The sequence below is a fragment of the Pleurodeles waltl genome, chromosome 5 (assembly GCF_031143425.1).
Source record: "Pleurodeles waltl isolate 20211129_DDA chromosome 5, aPleWal1.hap1.20221129, whole genome shotgun sequence".
NCBI lineage: Eukaryota > Metazoa > Chordata > Amphibia > Caudata > Salamandridae > Pleurodeles > Pleurodeles waltl.
This window is the reverse complement of record NC_090444.1, coordinates 1,804,107,053-1,804,126,310: the sequence shown is the minus strand read 5'-3', so window position 1 is coordinate 1,804,126,310 and position 19,258 is coordinate 1,804,107,053. Positions and strand designations below refer to the sequence as shown.

The 19,258-nt window shown below is 45.6% G+C and overlaps 1 protein-coding gene across 2 annotated transcripts in view; it reads right to left on the bottom strand.

The window, feature by feature from the left end:
- The window catches only part of LOC138296817 (zinc finger protein 318-like), a 450,875-nt gene that overhangs the window by 129,916 nt on the left and 301,701 nt on the right, over positions 1-19,258 (bottom strand). For both annotated transcript variants that reach the window (XM_069236271.1, XM_069236272.1), the window contains one exon: positions 2,205-2,734. In XM_069236271.1, coding sequence (XP_069092372.1) covers positions 2,205-2,734 — 530 coding nt within the window. The remainder of the gene's footprint in view (positions 1-2,204; positions 2,735-19,258) is intronic.

Sequence of the window (19,258 nt, the reverse complement as noted above, 5' to 3'; positions counted from 1 at the left end):
TATAAACTTTTCTTCAAGCAAGAGGCACAGGATCTAAGAAGGCCTTTCCTTGGTGTGTCTAACATGGCAGCCAGTTTGAAGCACCAGAGAAGAAAAGAAATGTCCCAAAACTGAAGTATTAGATCTCCTGAGAGAAAATATTGAGCAGAGCGAAAAGGCAGCCCCTCACAGGAGGTTTTAAGGGGTGAGGCAACCTGATTGGTTAAAATTTGAGTTTGGGTCTATTTTACAAAATGACTGATCGGTTATTCCATGGAGGCCTAGGCCATGTATTGTATACGTACATTTTCAGGCCTAGGTTGAATATTCCACCGGAGACTACCATCTCAACGATGGGGAAGTATTCAAGCATGTAACTCTATGAAAGCTCCAATAAATGAGTAAGAAGTGGTGCTATTGGGTGGTGAAGGTCTAGATGAGTAAGCCTCTATATCTGTATCAGTGTATATGCCTACGTCATACTGAGACCACAGATTTATGAAACGCAAAATGATAAAGAGAAACGCGATCAATAACAATACCAACAGAGTTGGAGAAGTTTTCCTGAATGAAAGCGACATAATAAGGTCTTGAACCGGAGCTCTGAGAGAACATGACTGGAGCAGACAGCAGATGAAAACAGTCTGAAGATGGAGTCAAGGACTATGTGTATTACCAGCTAGAAGAGTCAGTACGTTGTGACTCAAAAGACTTTTATAACAAAAACAACTTGCAACCTTCCAGACCCTACACTAGATGGCAGAAGTATGCAGGTCATGTGTATCTACAGCCAAACATGCCATCAAACTGACTGGTTATGCCTTTGTTATTTAGTACAACAGTGCACACTTGAAGAGGGACTAATGATCTGAGGTCAGAGACGGACGTCGAAATAGGATGTCATGCTGGTGTTGTCTATATTGATACCCACACAGAAGGAACTGTTGTAGACCTCTGAGCCGGTATGAAAAGCTGAACTGGAATTAGTATGGGCTGGGTAACAGGGCTTGAGAGATGATTCTGCATGAGGGGTGGGGGAAAGACCTGTTGGCAAAAGTTAGACTATCTTTAACAGCTCAGAGGCAAACAAAGGTTGATAAGAATGAGCTGAGCTGGAAGTGCATGAACTATGTGCTGCATAACTTCCTTTAAAGCTGCTATTTGATGTGGAATCAATGACAGGTTGGGGAATCCAAGGTGCGCCAGGACCAACTCCAGGACAGGTTCAAATTAGCCTGACACCAAAGGGGTAAAATGTTTTGCTTGACACCCTCGTACCTTCTCACTAGACTCCATGGTGGGTGAGGGGCCAAGTTGCCCTTGGTTTTCTTGTTCTTACCAAGCACCTTCAAGTTTGTTGAAGACTTTGACCAGCAACTGGACTTTTTGCAGAAATCGCCTCGCACTGGGATAGTCAGCTGCCACGTGATTAGGAGCAGGACTTGTGCTTCGACTACAATGGCTTCTCTACTTCCCAGTTTAAACCTTCACATCTTGTTCCCAGATCCTCTTTAAATATATATTGCAAGTTGTGACTTAAGCCTAAGCACTACAAAAGCATGTTGTGTGGGTCTGTGACAGACATCTAGTACCTACAGTATCGGCACGGTTTGAAGGTGGGGATGTTTTCCCTGGCTTATGGTTGTTGTAAGACTTTTGAAACCTCAAAAAACTGACAATGTTGCAAATGGAGCTCCAGATATGCAAGGATGTGACACCAGAATGGAGTGGTGAACCCTTACATGTGTGTCAGCTCAGATACTTCCAAGGGGGTGTGGCGTCATTAGAACCAATTTCCGGTGTGCAGGAGCATTGCTAGCAAATTTCTCCAGATCCAACATTGGCCTACTCAAATGGTTAGGAATCTACTGTTAAGAGTACAAACGTAAATTATTAAATAGTTCATTTGTCATAATTTGCAGTTTTCTGTTGTAGATGCTTGTAAGCTTTTTCCTAGCCATGCATATTATGCAAATAATTTAAGTAACTTACAACTTAAACTGTAAGAAGAAAATTGTTTTAGCTATCCCTTGCTACAAATGACCAGAAAGTTACATTTTGAAAGCTAAATACTGACACAATTTTATTAATGAGTTTTAAATCATGTGCACGCTGTTAATTAAAATAAAGATGACAACAGCTGTTGCAACCAAGATATGAGTGCTAAGCATAAGGAAATCGCCACAAAAATCGGCAGCCACATTGTACTGGTCAATACTACTAACCTGCAATGGTGCTTTCTGCTTGTTTTGGAGAACTGTGTTGTCCAAATTGGTTTCCATCTCTGCCACGCCACTGTTTCCAATTGAAACTACTTCTATTCTATTTTTCTCATTTGAAATCACTGGACTGTTGCTTTTGTCTATACTATTTCTTTGAGTCATAACAAGTGATGTGTTGTTTTTTTCAACTGAAGCTACACCTTTGGTGTCTTTTCCTGCTAAAGCTACATGTTTGGCAGTTCGTGCAGCTGTTACAGGCTTGCTGCTTTCTTGTCCTGAAGCCACTGGTTTGCTGTTCTTTTCAGCCGAGTCTTCCTTGGTTTCAGTGGAAGAATTTTGTGAATTGGCTTTGATGGCAACACCCAAAATCATTGCTACTGTTTCAAGTTCGTACAGCTTTGTCCTGGCATCTGCAGCCTCCTGGCATATTTCCACCATCTCAACCTTAATAGAATCTTGCATCCTGGTCACTTCATTCAGGACTGCATCTGTGTTGGTGTCTTTGTCATGGGGTTTCTTTCTGAGCATCTCCGCTAATCGAGAAAAAAAGAAAGGAACAACTTGTAAACATTTAGACTGAGACCATTTTTCTCAAAAGAGAAAGAGTTCAATTCATTAAACAGTTTTCAGACTGTTCATGCATGGCGAAACATACTGCAAGTACTTGAGCTCTACTGTCAGGGGCGATAAGCAGGATCCAGCGTGAAAGACAAACAAGTTGGGTCAGTCATTATTTGATGACAGCCCAGAAAGCGGACGTTGTCTACTCGTTGTAGAAGTGGTTTACATTTAGGTCTGCCTACTAAATAGTTAAATTATCTTATCAGTATTGACATGCTCAATATGTGTGGCTGCATGGTTAGCTTCCGGCAAAATATAGTAATTTTTCGTTTTATCCTGTGACTCAGATTACCACCAGGATGAGCAACGATGTGGCTTCTGGGTAGCTGCTACAGGCTGTGCAGTCAAACGTGAAGTAAGAGTTACTAATTTCAGTGCAGTTAATATTCCACTCCCCAAATGCCCTTCAATAGGTCATGTACTGTGGGTCTTGAGTATTTCTTCCCTTTAACCAGGCGAGTCCTTTACAGTGTGTGTCTGCTTCCAACTACTCCTAGCCTGACTTGTCTGCGCAGGAAATACAGAATGCAGCCTGAATAAGTACGTTCAAATGCTTTCTCTCCTGTTACAGGCTTCTACCCACACATATAGCAATGAATGGCCTATACGAAAGCACCAAAATGTGTTACTTCGTTAGCTGTGTGGATAATCTTAAATGTCACACCTCCAACAAAAATAAAATTTCTGCTTTTCCTCACTTGACAATAGGTCAGAGAAGCACTTCAAACAGTGCAAAGGTGCATCTCTTGCCCTGCAAAGAAGTGAACGGTAACGTTACGTGTCTTTAAATTCAGTTTTACATCACAAACATTGACTATGAGCCAAGACAGCAAAACATAAAATACAAAAATGCTATAAACTCAAACTATGTATGTAAAGAAAAAAATGACCTTCCATATTTTACCTTTACAGAACTGAAAATGTTTAAAAATACGTTTAGCAACAAGATTTTCCACAACAGTTTGTTGATTACCCCTATTAAGAATAAAAGGAGGAAAAGCTATCATTGTCATGCAAGATCAAAGCAAAACAAAATATCTGTCACTTCACGGCCGTACACCAAAGTCCTTAAGCATACGTCCATAACAATACATCCATAAGCTTGCTCCACAGCGACAGTGAGCACCTTAATTATTTTTTCTATCTCTGTGAGAAGTAATCCATAAAGTGCTCTGCTCTTATCTGCGGTCACACAGAAGTGCCATCTGAAACAGTTATTTTAGATGTTCAGGAACATTTTGCCTGAGTTTTTATAAATAACATGCTGGCAGGTATGTTTTCATTTTAACTTCATTTCTTTTTTGTGTTTACTTCTGAATCTTTCTGCCCATGGACATGAATTCAGTACAGTGTGAATCAGTGGGGAATTCTGCTCACGTTGCGTTAGTTAAGCTGTCTTTTCTGCATGATCGTTCTGGCTTTTTCATCTTTTGCTGGACCCTCTATTTTTCCTGGTGGTGTAGTAAATTATCTCTTCTCCTTTTCACATGGTTGAATTGGGATATACTCATTGTTATATTTAATTTGCCTATGCGTCCCTAGTATATGGTAAAAATTTACTGAGGCATGTAAGTTAAGTACTACTAGTGGACTACAGCACCTATTCAGCCATCCCTTACAATAGACGTGCAAACATGGTTTCAGGTCTACAACTATAGCCTAACTGTTGCAGTGTAAAAATTACAATTCCACCTGTCAAAAGAAACTTTTATGAGAGATAAAAACTACCTTTTAACTATTAGTAAGTCACCTCTATGAGGCCCTTGTAGCCCACAAGGAGGGTGAATGGTGTTTAAAAGTAGGACACGTATAAATGAAATGTTAACATGTCCTTATAGTAACTAGAACCCAAAAGTGATTTTCACTGTTATAGGACAGGCAATCTACCTAGTCATAAGGTCCTGAAGAAGCGTCACTGGATCCGGCTGGACCATAGAGACGCGAAACATGTTAACCCTTCGTCAGGGATGATTTGGTAGTTCCCCACCCCTTCTCTCCCCCCCCCCCTGGATTAATAAAATGGTTACCCTCTGTTTCGGATTTGTGAGCTCATTTTAATCTTTAGTTTGACTCTCGTAGTTTTCTCTTTTCCAAACTCACTCTTGGGGTCTTCGCATCATCGAGAAAAGATCTCCGGCAAAGAGATCCCTTCGGGGGGTGCCCGTCAGACATTGCAGCACCAGTCTGACGAGGAGCAACTCCGATGATGAAGCATGACACCCAGTTGGGTGTGTGAGGATTCTTGCTCCTAAAATTTAGGACTCCTTTGTATCCCTTCGCCTATTTTTCCTTTGGAACAGTGTATCTTGTTTATTTTCACAGTATTAACATCGGGAGGACATACACTGGACAATTATTCCTCCCTATGCCTCTGTTTATTATTTTACTGCTGTAGGGGATGCATGTGTAATGTTGCCTGGGGGGACTATGGCAATGCAATAAGCCATAATTCCCAAGAGACGTATGGTGTTCCTTACTGTGTAAGACTGGTTTTCCTGGAACTGAGGTAGAAGTGTCTGAAAATTCTGAATGCGAGTGGGATGGGGGTATGCTAATCTAAGTGTATGTTTGATATTTAGGTCAGTACTTTTTTACAGTGACAAGCTGTGTAGCCGATTCGAAAGATAGTCTGTCCTGCACTTCTAGGAGACGTGCGTCCGGGGAGGAGGGTGGGTTGTTTATGACTTTGATGAGGATACCCCTGGAGGAGAACTAGGATTTACAGCAGTGGTTCCCAAACTTTTTCGATCCCCGGCTCCTTTGACCTATTGGCCGTGTTGGCCACGGCTCCCCATTATGTTACTTTTTTTTGGCGGGTGGGGGAACGTAATCCCAGCCTGTACCTGTACCTACACTATTTACAGTTTGACTTCTTAATTCTCTCGTTCAGGTTCCTGAAAACCATTTATTTTAAATTATTTCTTTTGTCATAGGGATATTATTAATGGTACTCTGGCGCCCTCCGCTGGTCACAATAATTAATGCAGGGGGTTTTGTTTCCAAAACCACGGTGAAAAGCTACCGATTAAAAGCACCTCCGAGTGGTTTCCAGACTGTGTGCGGCGCCCCTGGCTAATTTTGACGGCGCACCAAGGAGCCGCGGCGCACAGTTTGGGAACCACTGATTTACAGGTAAGTAACTTATCCTTCTCTTCCAGGGGGATCCTCATCAATAGTCATAAACATTGAATAGATTAGCAAGCCCATCCCTTGACTTTGCGGACTGTCCATTAACAGTGCAGGAATAGATATGCATCATGCAAACAGATTTCTCAGAGAAGCTTGCCCAACTTGGGCGTCTGCTCTTGCATCGGAGTCCAAACAGTAATGTCTAGTAAATGTATGTACAGACTTCCATGTAGCAGCCTTACAAATTTCAGAGATTGGAACATTATTAAAGAGGGCAGCAGTAGCCGCCTTTCCTCTTGTGGAATGCGCTTTAGGTCTAGCAAGTAGTTGTTTGTTAGCCAACCGGTATGCATTAACAATACAAGAAACTATCCATCTTTATATGGTTCGTTTTGATGCTGCCTCCCCTGTTCTCAAATGACCATAATTTATGAACAAGTGGCTGGAACGTCTAATCAGCTTGGTTTTATCCACATAAAATTTTAACACTCTTTTCAGATCCAGGGAGTGCAAAGCTTTCTCCGCCGGAGTCTCCGGGTCTTTTCACAAAACAAAGTGGATAGACTGTAAAATACTCTAGGCAACCTACTGGGGCCTACTTGTTTTACTTTTACTGACTTACTGCTTTATGTATTTAAACTTACCGTGAGGCTCCCACCTCGACGACGGGGATGATTCAAGCATGTGAATCTATGAAAGATCCAATACTGGAGAAGGTGTAGGTGTCTGGATGCGAAGCTTGGGCATTTTTGCTTGTTGCCAATATGTCTATTTATGCTGTCCTCCACTTTTTTGAAAGTACTGATGAAGTACCTGAAAGTGAATCTCCCATTCGTGTATCTGTTGATGTGTCCTGCTTAGGAGATCTGCTGGCTGATGTTGTATTCCTGGGATATATTCTGCTAGTAGATAAACGTGACTGTGACTTGCCCGTTTTCATATTGTTTGGGCCAGAAGGGACAGCTGAGAAAAAATTTGTCCCGCATTGTTTCTTTAGATAATACATGGTTGCCATTTTGTCTGTTTTTATCAAGACAGTCTTGTGTTTGAGAAGTGGTTGAAACACTTAAGGCAAGGAATACAGCTAATAATTCTAAATGGTTTATGTGATAATTTAGCTGCTTTGAATCCCATTCCCCCTGAATGGTAAGGTTGATGAGATGAGCTCCCCAACATGGATTAATCTGTTGTTAATGTGGTCTGATGCACAGGGTCTCGAAATGACCACCCCGTTATTAAATTTCTGAGATTCCACTATTGAAGGGACCTGTGTATTTGGCTGTCTAACACTAGATCTTGCAATTGACCCTGTGCTTCAGACCATTGCTGTGAGAGGCACTGTGGTAGCCTTCTCATGTTTAGTCTTGCATGCGGTACTATTGCTATGCAGGATTCCATCATTCCCAATAGTTTCATGATAAATCTTACTGGGTATTGTTGATTTGGCTGCATTTGTGGTATGAGATTTTGGAAAGCTTGTGTCCTTTGTGCATTTGGATAGGCTAATGCTTTTTGATTATTGAGAATAGCACCTAGGGAAGGTTGTACTTGTGCTGGCTGAAGATGGGATCACCCTGAGTTAACCCTAATGTATGTAGGGTTTCTATTGTGAGTGTCCTGTTGACATTGTATAAAACTGCCCGATTTTACTAGCCAAACGTTGAGATAAGGAAAGACATGTATGTGTTGTCTTCTTAGGTAAGCTGCTACTACTGCTAGGAATTTTGTGAATACTCTTGGAGCTGTTATGCCGAATGGCAGAACTTTGAACTGGTAATGTTTTCCTGCCATCACAAACCTTGGGTATTTTCTGTGAGCTGGATGGATGGGTATATGGAAATAAGCATCCCTGAGGTCTAATGCAGTCATGTAATCTTGTTCTTGTAGAAGTGGAATGACATCCTGCAGAGTTACCATGTGAAAGTGTTCTGACAGGATATATAGATTTAGTGGTCTGAGATGTAGAAAGGGTCTGAGAGTGCCATCCTTTTTGGGAATGATGAAGTATAGTGAGTATACTCCTGTTCCTTATTGAGAATGTGGGACTAATTCTATTGCCTGTTTTAGTAGTAGCGATTGTACTTGTTGTAATAGAACATTGTATTCTTGGGACAACCTGTGATAATGTGGAGGAATGTTTGGAGGGGTAGAAATCAATTCTAGGCAATAACCATTGCAGGATAAGGATTAGTTACTTACCTGTAAATCCTAGTTCTCTTCCAGGGGTATCCTCATCAAAGTCATAAACATTGAATATTCCCGCCCTTGTGCGGGGACCCCGGAGCATATATATATAAAATACATACATAATATCATGTGTAAAACAGCAATGCAGGCTATAATCATAAATAGGCTAAAATGCTTTATTTCTATGCAAGTTTTTTTTTTTTTTTTTTTTATATTATAAAATCACAATATATCATAAATATCTACCTAAGCCCCAAAAACTGGACTTAGGGAAGTAAACAGCAGTAAATATCAGAGAAAAATAGAAAAAAACACATTGAAAAACAATGAAGCATTCTTAGCCAATAGGCTGCATGCAGGTTAACACAGGAGAACCATAAAAACTTTGGCACCGTGCGCCTTTAAGACCCTGAGCACCTCCAGTATCCCACCATGCCTCAGAGGTGAAGGGAAGGTGACAGTTGGTTCACAGTTAGGTCAGTACTTTTTTATGGTGACAATCTGTGTAACTGATCAGAAAGATAATCTGTCCTGCACTTCTAGGAGACTTAAGTCCGGGGAGGAGGGTGGGTTGTTTATGACTTTGATGAGGATACCCCTGGAAGAGAACTAGGATTTACAGGTAAGTAACTAATCCTTCTCTTCCAGGGGATCCTCATCAATAGTCATAAACATTGAATAGATTAGCAAGCCCATCCCTAAACTCTGCGGACTGTCCGAAAGAAGTGCAGGAAAGAATACATATTCATGCAAATAGATTTCTAAGAGAGGCCTGCCCCACCTGGGCATCCGCTCTTGCATCCGAGTCTAAACAGTAATGCTTAGTAAAGGTATGCACAGACTTCCATGTAGCAGCCTTACAAATCTCGGAAATTGGTACATTGTTAAGGAGGGCAGCAGTAGCCGCTTTTCCCCTTGTGGAATGCGCTTTTGGCCTAGCCAGTAATTGCTTATTAGCCAGTTGGTAAGTGTTAACAATACAAGACACAATCCATCTTGATATAGATCGTTTAGACGCTGCCTCTCCTGTTCTTAAATGACCATAATTCAGAAACAAATGGTTAGAATGTCTAATCGGTTTTGTTTTGTCCAAATAGAATTTCAGCACTCTTTTTAAGTCTAAAGAATGCAATGCTTTCTCAGCCGGAGTCTCCGGATTGGGAAAGAAAGTCGGTAAAGATATAGTCTGATTAATATGGAATTCTGACACCACCTTCGGAAGGAAAGATGGGTGAGTTCGCAGAACCACTCTATTATCGTGAAAAACCGTGTACGGTTCTCTGCAAGACAGAGCCTGAATTTCGCTGACCCTCCTCGCTGAAGTAATGGCCACCAAAAAAGCCGTCTTCCACGTAAGGTGCTGTAAAGAGGCCTTGTGGATAGGTTCAAAGGGAGGGCCCATAAGTTTTGACAGGACTACATTCAGTTCCCATGGAGGAGAAGGTCTCCGAATGGGAGGAAAAACCTTTTTCAAGCCTTCTAAAAAATCCTTGACTACAGGTATCGTAAAGAAGGATTCCTGAGAAGGCGACTTACGATACGCTGTAATTGCAGATAAATGAACCTTAATAGAAGATACTTGCAGACCAGACTTCGCCAGATGAAGTAAATAGGATAGTATGACGTCCTCCTGAGCTCGTATGGGATTTATACCTTGTTGAGAGCACCAGATGTAAAATCTCTTCCACTTAAAAGCGTAAGAACGCCGCGTGGAAGGTCGTTTTGACTCTTTCAAGATGCTCATGCACTCCTGTGAGAGCCCTAGGTGCCCATACTGTAGGAATTCAGGAGCCATGCTGTCAAGCTCAGAGAGGGAAGGTTGGGATGTAGGATTCTGCCTTCCATTCTGCTCAGGAGATCCGGTCTGCACGGCAACCTCCTGTGAGGTCTTTCCGATAAGTTGAGTAGGTCCGTGTACCAGAATTGGCGGGGCCATTGTGGCGCTATCAGAATCATTCTGGTTCTGGAGTTGTAAAATTTGTTGATTACTGCCGGTATGAGGGGAATCGGTGGAAAGGCGTAGAGAAATGTCCCTGACCAGTTGATCAACAGGGCATTCCCTTGAGATCCCGGACGGCAGAACCTGGACGCGAAGTCTGGGCATTTCTTGTTTGTTTGGTCTGCAAAGAGATCCAACTGAGGTCGACCCCATTGACCGAAGATGTCCTCGACGACTTCGTCGTGTAGCACCCAGTCGTGCGCGTCTTCCAGATGTCTGCTCAGGAAATCTGCCTCTACGTTTTGCTGACCTGGCAGGTGTACCGCTGTGATAGACATTCCCCTGGCCAGGAGCCAATGCCATATCGTTTGGGATTCTCGAGACAGAGGTAGTGATCTTGTTCCCCCCTGTTTGTTCAGGTAATACATTGTGGTTGTATTGTCTGTCTGAATTAGGATAGATTTCCCCTGAACCAATGGAGAGAAAGATTTGAGAGCCAGATGGACTGCTCTGAGTTCCAGTAGATTTATGTGATAGTTCTTTTCCTTGTCGGACCACAGACCCTGAGCTTGGAAGGAACCCAGATGAGCACCCCAACCCTGAAGAGACGCATCCGTTACCAGAGTGTCGACTGGAATTGTCTGGTGAAACGGAGAACCTATCGACAGGTGAGGTCTGTGCATCCACCATTGTAGTGATTGAAAAGCCACTGCTGGTAGTCGAACTCTGTCCTCCCAGTGACCAGTCTTTTGGCTCCAATTGTTCTCTAATGCCTCCTGAAGGGGCCTCATGCGTAGCCTGGCATTCGGGACAATGAAGATGCATGAAGCCATGGAGCCCAGAAGCGATGTCACCTGACGAGTTGTAGGTGCATCGGCTGTTAATAGATGTTGACACTTCCTGTGGATTGATAAAAGTCGTTCCTCCGAAGGATACACTCTTTGGAGCTCTGTGTTTAGTATCGCTCCCAGGTAGTGGAGGTTTTGTGTTGGAATCAAGGTTGACTTGTCGTGGTTGATTTGAAGACCTAGAGACTCGAAAGTTCTTAGAACGATATCTCGATGTTTTCTCGCCTGATCCGGAGATGAGGCCTTCACTAGCCAGTCGTCCAGGTAGGGGTAGACGAATATTTTTTGTCTTCGAAGGTGTGCCGCTACCACTGCTACACATTTTGAAAAGACTCGGGGTGCAGACTTCAGGCCGAATGGAAGGACTCTGAATTGGTAGTGCTGTGACGCTATCTGGAAACGTAAAAATTTCCGATGTTTGGTTGCTATTGGGATGTGAAAATATGCATCCTGTAGGTCGATGGAGCACATCCAGTTTCCCTGTTGCAGTTGCGGAACAATCTGGTGAAGGGCTAGCATCCTGAACTTTTGTTTTCTTATGTACTTGTTCAGGAGCCGTAAGTCCAGAATTGGTCTGAAGAGGCCCTGTTGACCTTTTTTCGCCACCAGAAAGTAACGGGAGTACACCCCTTTTCCTTTTTGTGCCGGAGGAACCTTTTCTACAGCTTTCTTTTGTAGAAGTGCGAGAACTTCCTTGCGTAGCAGGCTGAGATGAGAAGGAAAACACCTTGCTGGCGGCAAGTGTGGAGGAGGTTTTTTGAAAAGGAGAGAATAGCCATGTTCGACAATATTGAGCACCCATTTGTCTTTTGTGATTGAGTGCCACTCGCGAAGATGATGCGTAACACTTCCCCCCACCGGAGTGGTGCACAGTGCTGAGGGAAGCAATGCCTCATTGCTTTGATGGTGTCTTTGCTGTAGACTGTTGAGGTCTACTTGACCCTCTGTCTCTTGTGGGTCTACGTGCCTGAAACAGGGGACGTCCCTGTCGTTGTTGTGGCCTTTGAGACCAGTGAGGGGTTTGAACCCTCTGCTGGAATGGTCGTCTGTCATACGGCCTGTACCTCCGCCTGAAGTCTTTTTTACGTTCCAGGCCCACTGCCCTCATCGTGTCGACTTCCGTTTTCATTCGGGCCATCTCTTCATCCGCGTGGGTACCGAACAATGAACTCCCGCTGAATGGGAGGTTCAAAATGCGCTGCTGTGCTTCCTGTTTCAGACCCGTGAGCCGTAGCCAGGAAGACCTCCTAGCGCAGATTCCGTGCGCATACCCATGCGCAGCCAAATCCGCCCCGTCCGCCGCCGCGCTGATGACCTGGTTAGATACTAGGCCCCCTTCCTGCAAGATTTCCTGGAAGTCCTGTCTATCTTCCCTGGGCAACTTTTCTGTAAATCTGTGGAGTGAGTCCCACAGAGAGCGGTCATATCTGCCCAGAAGTGCTGAGGCGCTGGAGACCTTCATAGCAGATGCCGCCGTACCGCACATCTTTCTCCCCAGAGAGTCTAGGTGTCTGCTCTCCTTATCCGGGGGGACTGTGGAAGATGATGCCACAGAGTGTGTTTTTCTGGCTGCGGCTAAGATCACAGAGTCCGGTGGCGGATCCTTCCTCAGGAATAAAGGATCTTGTTCCGGAGCTTTGTATTTCTTTTGAATCCTAGCCGGGGCAGACTTGAGAGTGGCTGGAGACAGAAAAGTGTCCATAGTCGGTTGCAGCAAACCCGGTACTAGTGGCAGCAGTTTTCTCGAGACTGATCTGTGTTGTAGGGTCTCAAAGATAACTGAGGATGAGGTGGCCGGCTCCGGTACCTCAATATTTAGCTTCTGCGCTCCCCTTAGAAGAACCTCATTAAAAGTGGTGATATCATCCACCGGGGAAATCCTAGCAGGTGGAGAATCTGTGAGTGTGGGGGAGTAGCGCCCCACAGACGATCCTGAAGAAGACCAAGAAGGTGATCCTCTGCGTGGTGTTCGTGACCTGGTTCTCCTTCGGGAACGGGACCTGCTCCGAGAGGCTGTAGCAGAGTGTGCAGGTCTTGTGGTCGGCTGACGAGAAGCAGAACGAGCCCGTCCTGCTCTAGCTGTAGGCGATGGCGTTCTCGGTAATGAGGCAGTAGGAGAATACATCCTCGAGTATTGTGAATCCGGGGATGCTGTGATGGGAGAAACATGCCCCGATGCTCTGGAATGGGATGATGCACTCCTTATAGAGACCACCGGTGAGGGAGCTTTGTCCGCTGGCTCTACTGCCTGTGACACAGCTGAAGGTTGTGTCGACGTCGATTGTATCCTCGACGTCGAAGGTTGCGATGGCTGGTCTGCTCTCGACGTCGAAGGTCTTGACGTCGGAGGTCTTGCCGTCGAGTGTCTTGACGCCGATCGCCTATCGCGGGACCTGGACCTACTCGCCGTCGTGTGTCTCGACGTTGAGTGGCGAGTGGTCGACGGCGGATGTTCATGCCGTCGAGGTGTTTTTGGTGTCGTGTCCTTCGACGCCAAGGGGTGAGACGTTCTCAACGGCGAACGGGAGCGCCGGAGATGACTCGACGCCGAACGGCGGCCTGCCGTCGACGGAGATGTACCCCTGTGTCCATGCTTCGACGTTTTGTCCCTCGACGTCGGTCTGGTCGCCGTCGACCTATGCCGGTGAGACGGTGGTGCCGATGACGTCGATGGAGAACAAACAGGTACAATCCTACCTGTCGACGTCGATCGGGCCATTCCTTCTGCTGTAGGTCTGGGAAGTGAAGAGGATGTTGACTTTTTCCTCTCCTGAAGCCCATGTAGCCTGATCTTCTCTCTGTCTTTGAGAGTCCTCCTTGACATGTTCTTACAATACTTGCAGGTGTCAGGACAGTGACTCTGTGGCAGGCAGACAATACACAGAGAGTGTGGGTCTGACTGGGCTTTCTTCTTCCCACAAGAGGGACATTTTACAAAAAGAGATGGCATTTTTCTGTCAGAAAAAACCTTCCTAGCTCAGACAAAGATGTTACTTGTCGAGTGAAAAGTGAAAAAACGCTTTTTTAAAGAATTTTTCTGAGGAAAACTCAGAAAAACTGAGAGCTCAATGCACCAGGATCCTCTCAGAAGAAGCCGGAAAAAAGAACTGACCTAACTGTGAACCAACTGTCACCTTCCCTTCACCCCTGAGGCATGGTGGGATACTGGAGGTGCTCAGGGTCTTAAAGGCACGGTGCCAAAGTTTTTATGGTTCTCCTGTGTTAACCTGCATGCAGCCTATTGGCTAAGAATGCTTCATTGTTTTTCAATGTGGTTTTTTCTATTTTTCTCTGATATTTACTGCTGTTTACTTCCCTAAGTCCAGTTTTTGGGGCTTAGGTAGATATTTATGATATATTGTGATTTTATAATATAAAAAAAAAAAAAAAAAAAAAAAAAACTTGCATAGAAATAAAGCATTTTAGCCTATTTATGATTATAGCCTGCATTGCTGTTTTACACATGATATTATGTATGTATTTTATATATATATGCTCCGGGGTCCCCGCACAAGGGCGGGAATATTCAATGTTTATGACTTTGATGAGGATCCCCTGGAAGAGAACTGAAAGTACCCATTGGTCTGTGCGATATTTTGCCATTGGGAGTGGAGTTGCTGCAGTCTGCCCCCCACGAGAGATGTGTTGGGTTGTGGGGTGCTTAATAATTCACTGTTTTGAGGCCTGGAATTTGCCTCTGGCCCTACAATGTTGGCCTCTATAAGAACCTCTAAATCCCCCTCTGGTACTGCAGTTGTTGCCCTTGTTTAGACTGGGAGTTAAAAGCCTCTGCGGATTGTGGCTTGAATCCTCCTGTAAATTGTTGCCTACGAAAGGAGCCTCTGTAAGGTGTTGTATATAAGGGCCCATTGCTTTAGCAGTGTCTGAGTCCTTCCTGAGTTTTCCTATTGTGGTGTCAACCTCAGGACCAAACAGGTGTTTATCGAAAGGCACACTCAGTACTGCCTGCCTTATTTCTGGCTTGATTTCAGAGGAACGTAGCCATGCATGACTACGTATGGTGACAGCAATATTCATGCTTCTAGCTGCTGTATCTGCAACATTAAGGGCTGACCGTATATGGTTATTACTTACGGACTTCCCCTCCTAAACAATTTGTTGAGCTCTTTTTTGGTGCTGTTTTGGCAGGTCTTTTAACAGCTCCTGCATCTTGTCCCAGTGGGATCTATCATACCTTGCAAGCAAGGCTTGTGAGTTTGCAATTCACCATGGGTTAGCTGCTTGTGTAGCTACCCTCTTGCCAGCAGCATCAAATTTCCTACTCTCCGTCAGTGGGAGGGGAATCCCCTAACAACTGACTATTGGCCCTTTTTCTAGCAGCATTCACAACCACTGAGTCTGGAGGTACTTGGTGGGTAATGTAAGCAGGGTCTGTAGGTGCAGGCTTATATTTTTGGTTGATGCATGGTGTTAAAACCCTAGCTTTGACCAGCTCACTGAATATCTCATCCGCATGTTTTATCGTGCCAGGTAGCACTGGGAGGCATTGGTATCGTGAGTGTGTGGAGGATAAGGAATTTAAAAGGAAATCCTCTTCCAAAAGGATCACTGTGTATAAGAAACCCGTGGTACGCTGCTGCCATAGAAATAACCTGCGTGTATGAAGTAGTGTCTTCTGGTGGGGAAGGTTAGGAAGGATATAAGTCCAAGTCATTAGCAGGTATAGGATCTGAATCATACAGATCCCAAGGATCAACCATATCACCATGAGAATATGTCTGTGAATGAGTTGGTGAAGGCAAAAGTGGTGGGCTAATGGGTGGTGGTGAAAAAAAGTTGTGGTGAATGAGGGGGAGAAGTATGGGTAGGTAATGGCTTCTCCTTCCATTTGAATTTTTATGCTGGTGGTGGATGTAAGGAAATGCCTCCTTGGCATGGTTACCCCCTGACCTTTTGCCTTTGCTGATGCAAAGTTATGATTAAAAAGTGTGCTGGGACTCTGCTAACCAGGCCCCAGCACCAGAGTTCTTTCCCTAAACTGTACCTTTGCTTCCACAACTGGCACAGGCCTGGCCCTCAGGTAAGTCCCTTGTAACTGGTACCCCTGGTACCAAGGGCCCTGATGCCAGGGAAGGTCTCTAAGGGCTGCAGCATGTCTTATGCCACCCTGGGGACCCCTCACTCAGCACAGACACACTGCTTGCCAGCTTGTGTGTGCTGGTGGGGAGAAAATGACTAAGTCGACATGGCACTCCCCTCAGGGTGCCATTCCAACCTCACACTGCCTATGGCATAGATAAGTCACCCCTCTAGCAGGCCTTACAGACCTAAAGCAGGGTGCACTACACTACAGGTGAGGGCATATGTGCATGAGCACTATGCCCCTACAGTGTCTAAGCAAAACCTTAGACATTGTAAGTGCAGGGTAGACATAGGAGTATGTGGTCTTGGAGTTTGTCAAACACAAACTCCACAGTTCCATAATGGCTACACTGAAAACTGGGAAGTATGGTATCAAACCTCTCAGCACAATAAATGCACACTGATGCCAGTGTGCAATTTATTGTAAAATACACCCAGAGGGCATCTTAGAGATGACCCCTGAAAACAAACCAGACTTCCAGTGTAGGCTGACCAGTTCCTGCCAGCCTGCCACACACCAGACATGCTGCTGGCCAAATGGGGAGAGTGCCTTTGTCACTCTGTGGCCAGGAACAAAAGCCTGTACTGGGTGGAGGTGCTTCTCACCTCCCACTTGCAGGAACTGTAACACCTGGCGGTGAACCTCATGGGCTCACCCCTTTTGTTACAGCACCCCAGGGCATCCCAGCTAGTGGAGATGCCCACCCCTCTGGCCACTGCCCCCACTTTTGGCGGCAAGGCTGGAGGAGATAATGAGAAAAACAAGGAGGAGTCACCCACCAGTCAGGACAGCCCCTAAGGTGTCCTGAGCTGAGGTGACCCCTGCCTTGATAAATCCTCCATCTTAAGTTTGGAGGATTCCCCAATAGGTTTAGGGATGTGCCCCCCTCCCCACAGGGAGGAGGCACAAAGAGGGTGTAGCCACCCTCAAGGACAGTAGCCATTGGCTACTGCCCTCCCAGACCTAAACACACATTCAGTATTTAGGGGCTCCCCAGATCCCAGGAAATCAGATTCCTGCAACCTGAAGAAAGAAGGACTGCTGACATACAAGCCTGCAGAGGAGGAAGACGACAACTGATTTTGCCCCAGCCCTACTGGCCTGTCTCCAACTTCGAAAACCTGCTCCAGCAAAGCATCCGACAGGGACCAGCGACCTCTGAAGCCTCATAGGACTGCCCTGACCCCCAGGACCAAGAAACTCCAGTGAGCAGCGGCCCCACTCAACAATCTGCGACAAACTTGCAACTTTAAAGACATCACGTTTCCCGCCGAAAGCGTGAGACTTCCCACTTTGCACCCGACGCCCCCGGCTCGACCTGCAGAAAACAAACACCTAAGGGAGGACTCCCCAGCGACTGCGAGCCCGTGAGTAACCAGAGACGACCACCCTGAGCCCCCACAGTGACACCTGCAGAGAATATCCCCCCTAATCGCGTCTGCCTGTAACAAGGGACCCGACGCCTGGAACCAACACTGCGCCTGCAGCTCCCAGGAGCTGAAGGAACCGAACTCCAGTGCAGGAGCGACCCCCAGGCGACCCTCTGCCTAGCCCAGGTGGTGGCTACCCCGAGGAAACACCCCCCGTGCCTGCCTGCATTGTTGAAGTGACCTCCCCACCCCCCGGGTCCCTCCATTGTTTTCAATCTAAAACCCGACGCCTGCTTTGCACACTGCATCCGGCCGCCCATGTGCCACTGAGGATGTACTTTCTGTGCCTTCTCGTGTCCCCCCCCCCCCCGGTGCTCTACAAAACCCCCCCGGGTCTGCCACCCACCCCCTGCTGGCAGACTGGAACCGGAGCACCCCTGTTCCCCATAGGTGCCTATGTGTTTTGGGCACCTCTTTGACCTCTGCACCTGACCGGCCCTGAGCTGCTGGTGTAGTAACTTTGGGGTTGCCTTGAACCGCCAAATGCACATGCCTATGCCCCAAACTTGAGACTTGTAAGTGATTTACTTACCTTCCAAATTAACCTTTACTTACCTCCCCCAGGAACTGTTGATTTTTGCACAGTGTCCACTTTGAAAATAGCTTATTGCCATTTTTACAAAGACTGTACATGATATTGTTGTCATTCAACGTTCCTAAAGTATCTAAGCGAAGTACCTTACATTTAAAGTATTAATTGTAAATCTTGAACCTGTTATTCTTAAAATAAACTAAGAAAATATATTTTTCAACATAAAAACCTATTGGCCTGGAGTAAGTCTTTGAGTGTGTGTTCCTCATTTATTGCCTGTTTGTGTTCAACAAATGCTTAACACTACCCTCTGATAAGCCTACTGCTTGACCACACTACCACAAAATAGAGCATTAGAATTATCTACTTTTGCCACTATCTTACCTCTAAGGGGAACCCTTGGACTCTGTGCACACTATTTCTTACTTTGAAATAGTATATACAAAGCCAACTTCCTACACATACTGAATACACTCAAATCTGGGAAGTTTGATTTCTAACTTCTCAGCACAATAAATGCACACGGATGCAAGTGTGGGATTTATTGAACAATGCACACAGAGGGCACCTTAGAGATACCCCCTGAATAAGAGTCCGACTCGTAGTGTTAGGCTGACCAGTTCCTGCCACAACCAGATGAGTTTCTGGCCACATGGGGTGTGTGCTTTTGTCACTCTGTGACCAGGAACCAAGCCTGCAACTGGGTGGAGGTGCTTCTCACCTCCCCCTGGAGGAACTGTAACACCTGGTGGTGAGCCTCAAAGGCTCATGTCTGTTGTTACAGCGCCCCAGGGCATCCCAGCTAGTGGAGATGCCCGCCCCTCCGGATACAGCCCCCACCTCTGGCAGCAAGTCCAGAGGAGATAATGAGAAAAACAAGGAGTCACCACCCACCAGTCAGGACAGCCCCTAAGGTGCCCTGAGCTGAGGCGACCCCTGCCTTTAAAAATCCTCCATCTTGGTTTTGAAGGATTCCCCCAATAGGAATAGGGATGTGCCCCCCTCACTTCAGGGAGGAGGCACAAGGAGGGTGTAGCCACCCTCAAGGGTGAGTAGCCAGAGGGGTCTACAAACCCCCCCTGGTCTGCTCCCCAAGGACACCCTTGGAGACAAACTAACTGCAGTGCTTCTCAATGGGAGGGGCTGGGAGACGAGGGGATAGGCCACACCTTGACTTGCACTTAATGAAAGTGAGGAGACCCTTTATGTATTACATTGACCAGACAAAATCGTTAAAGAAAAACAAACAGTTTCATTAATTCTGTTC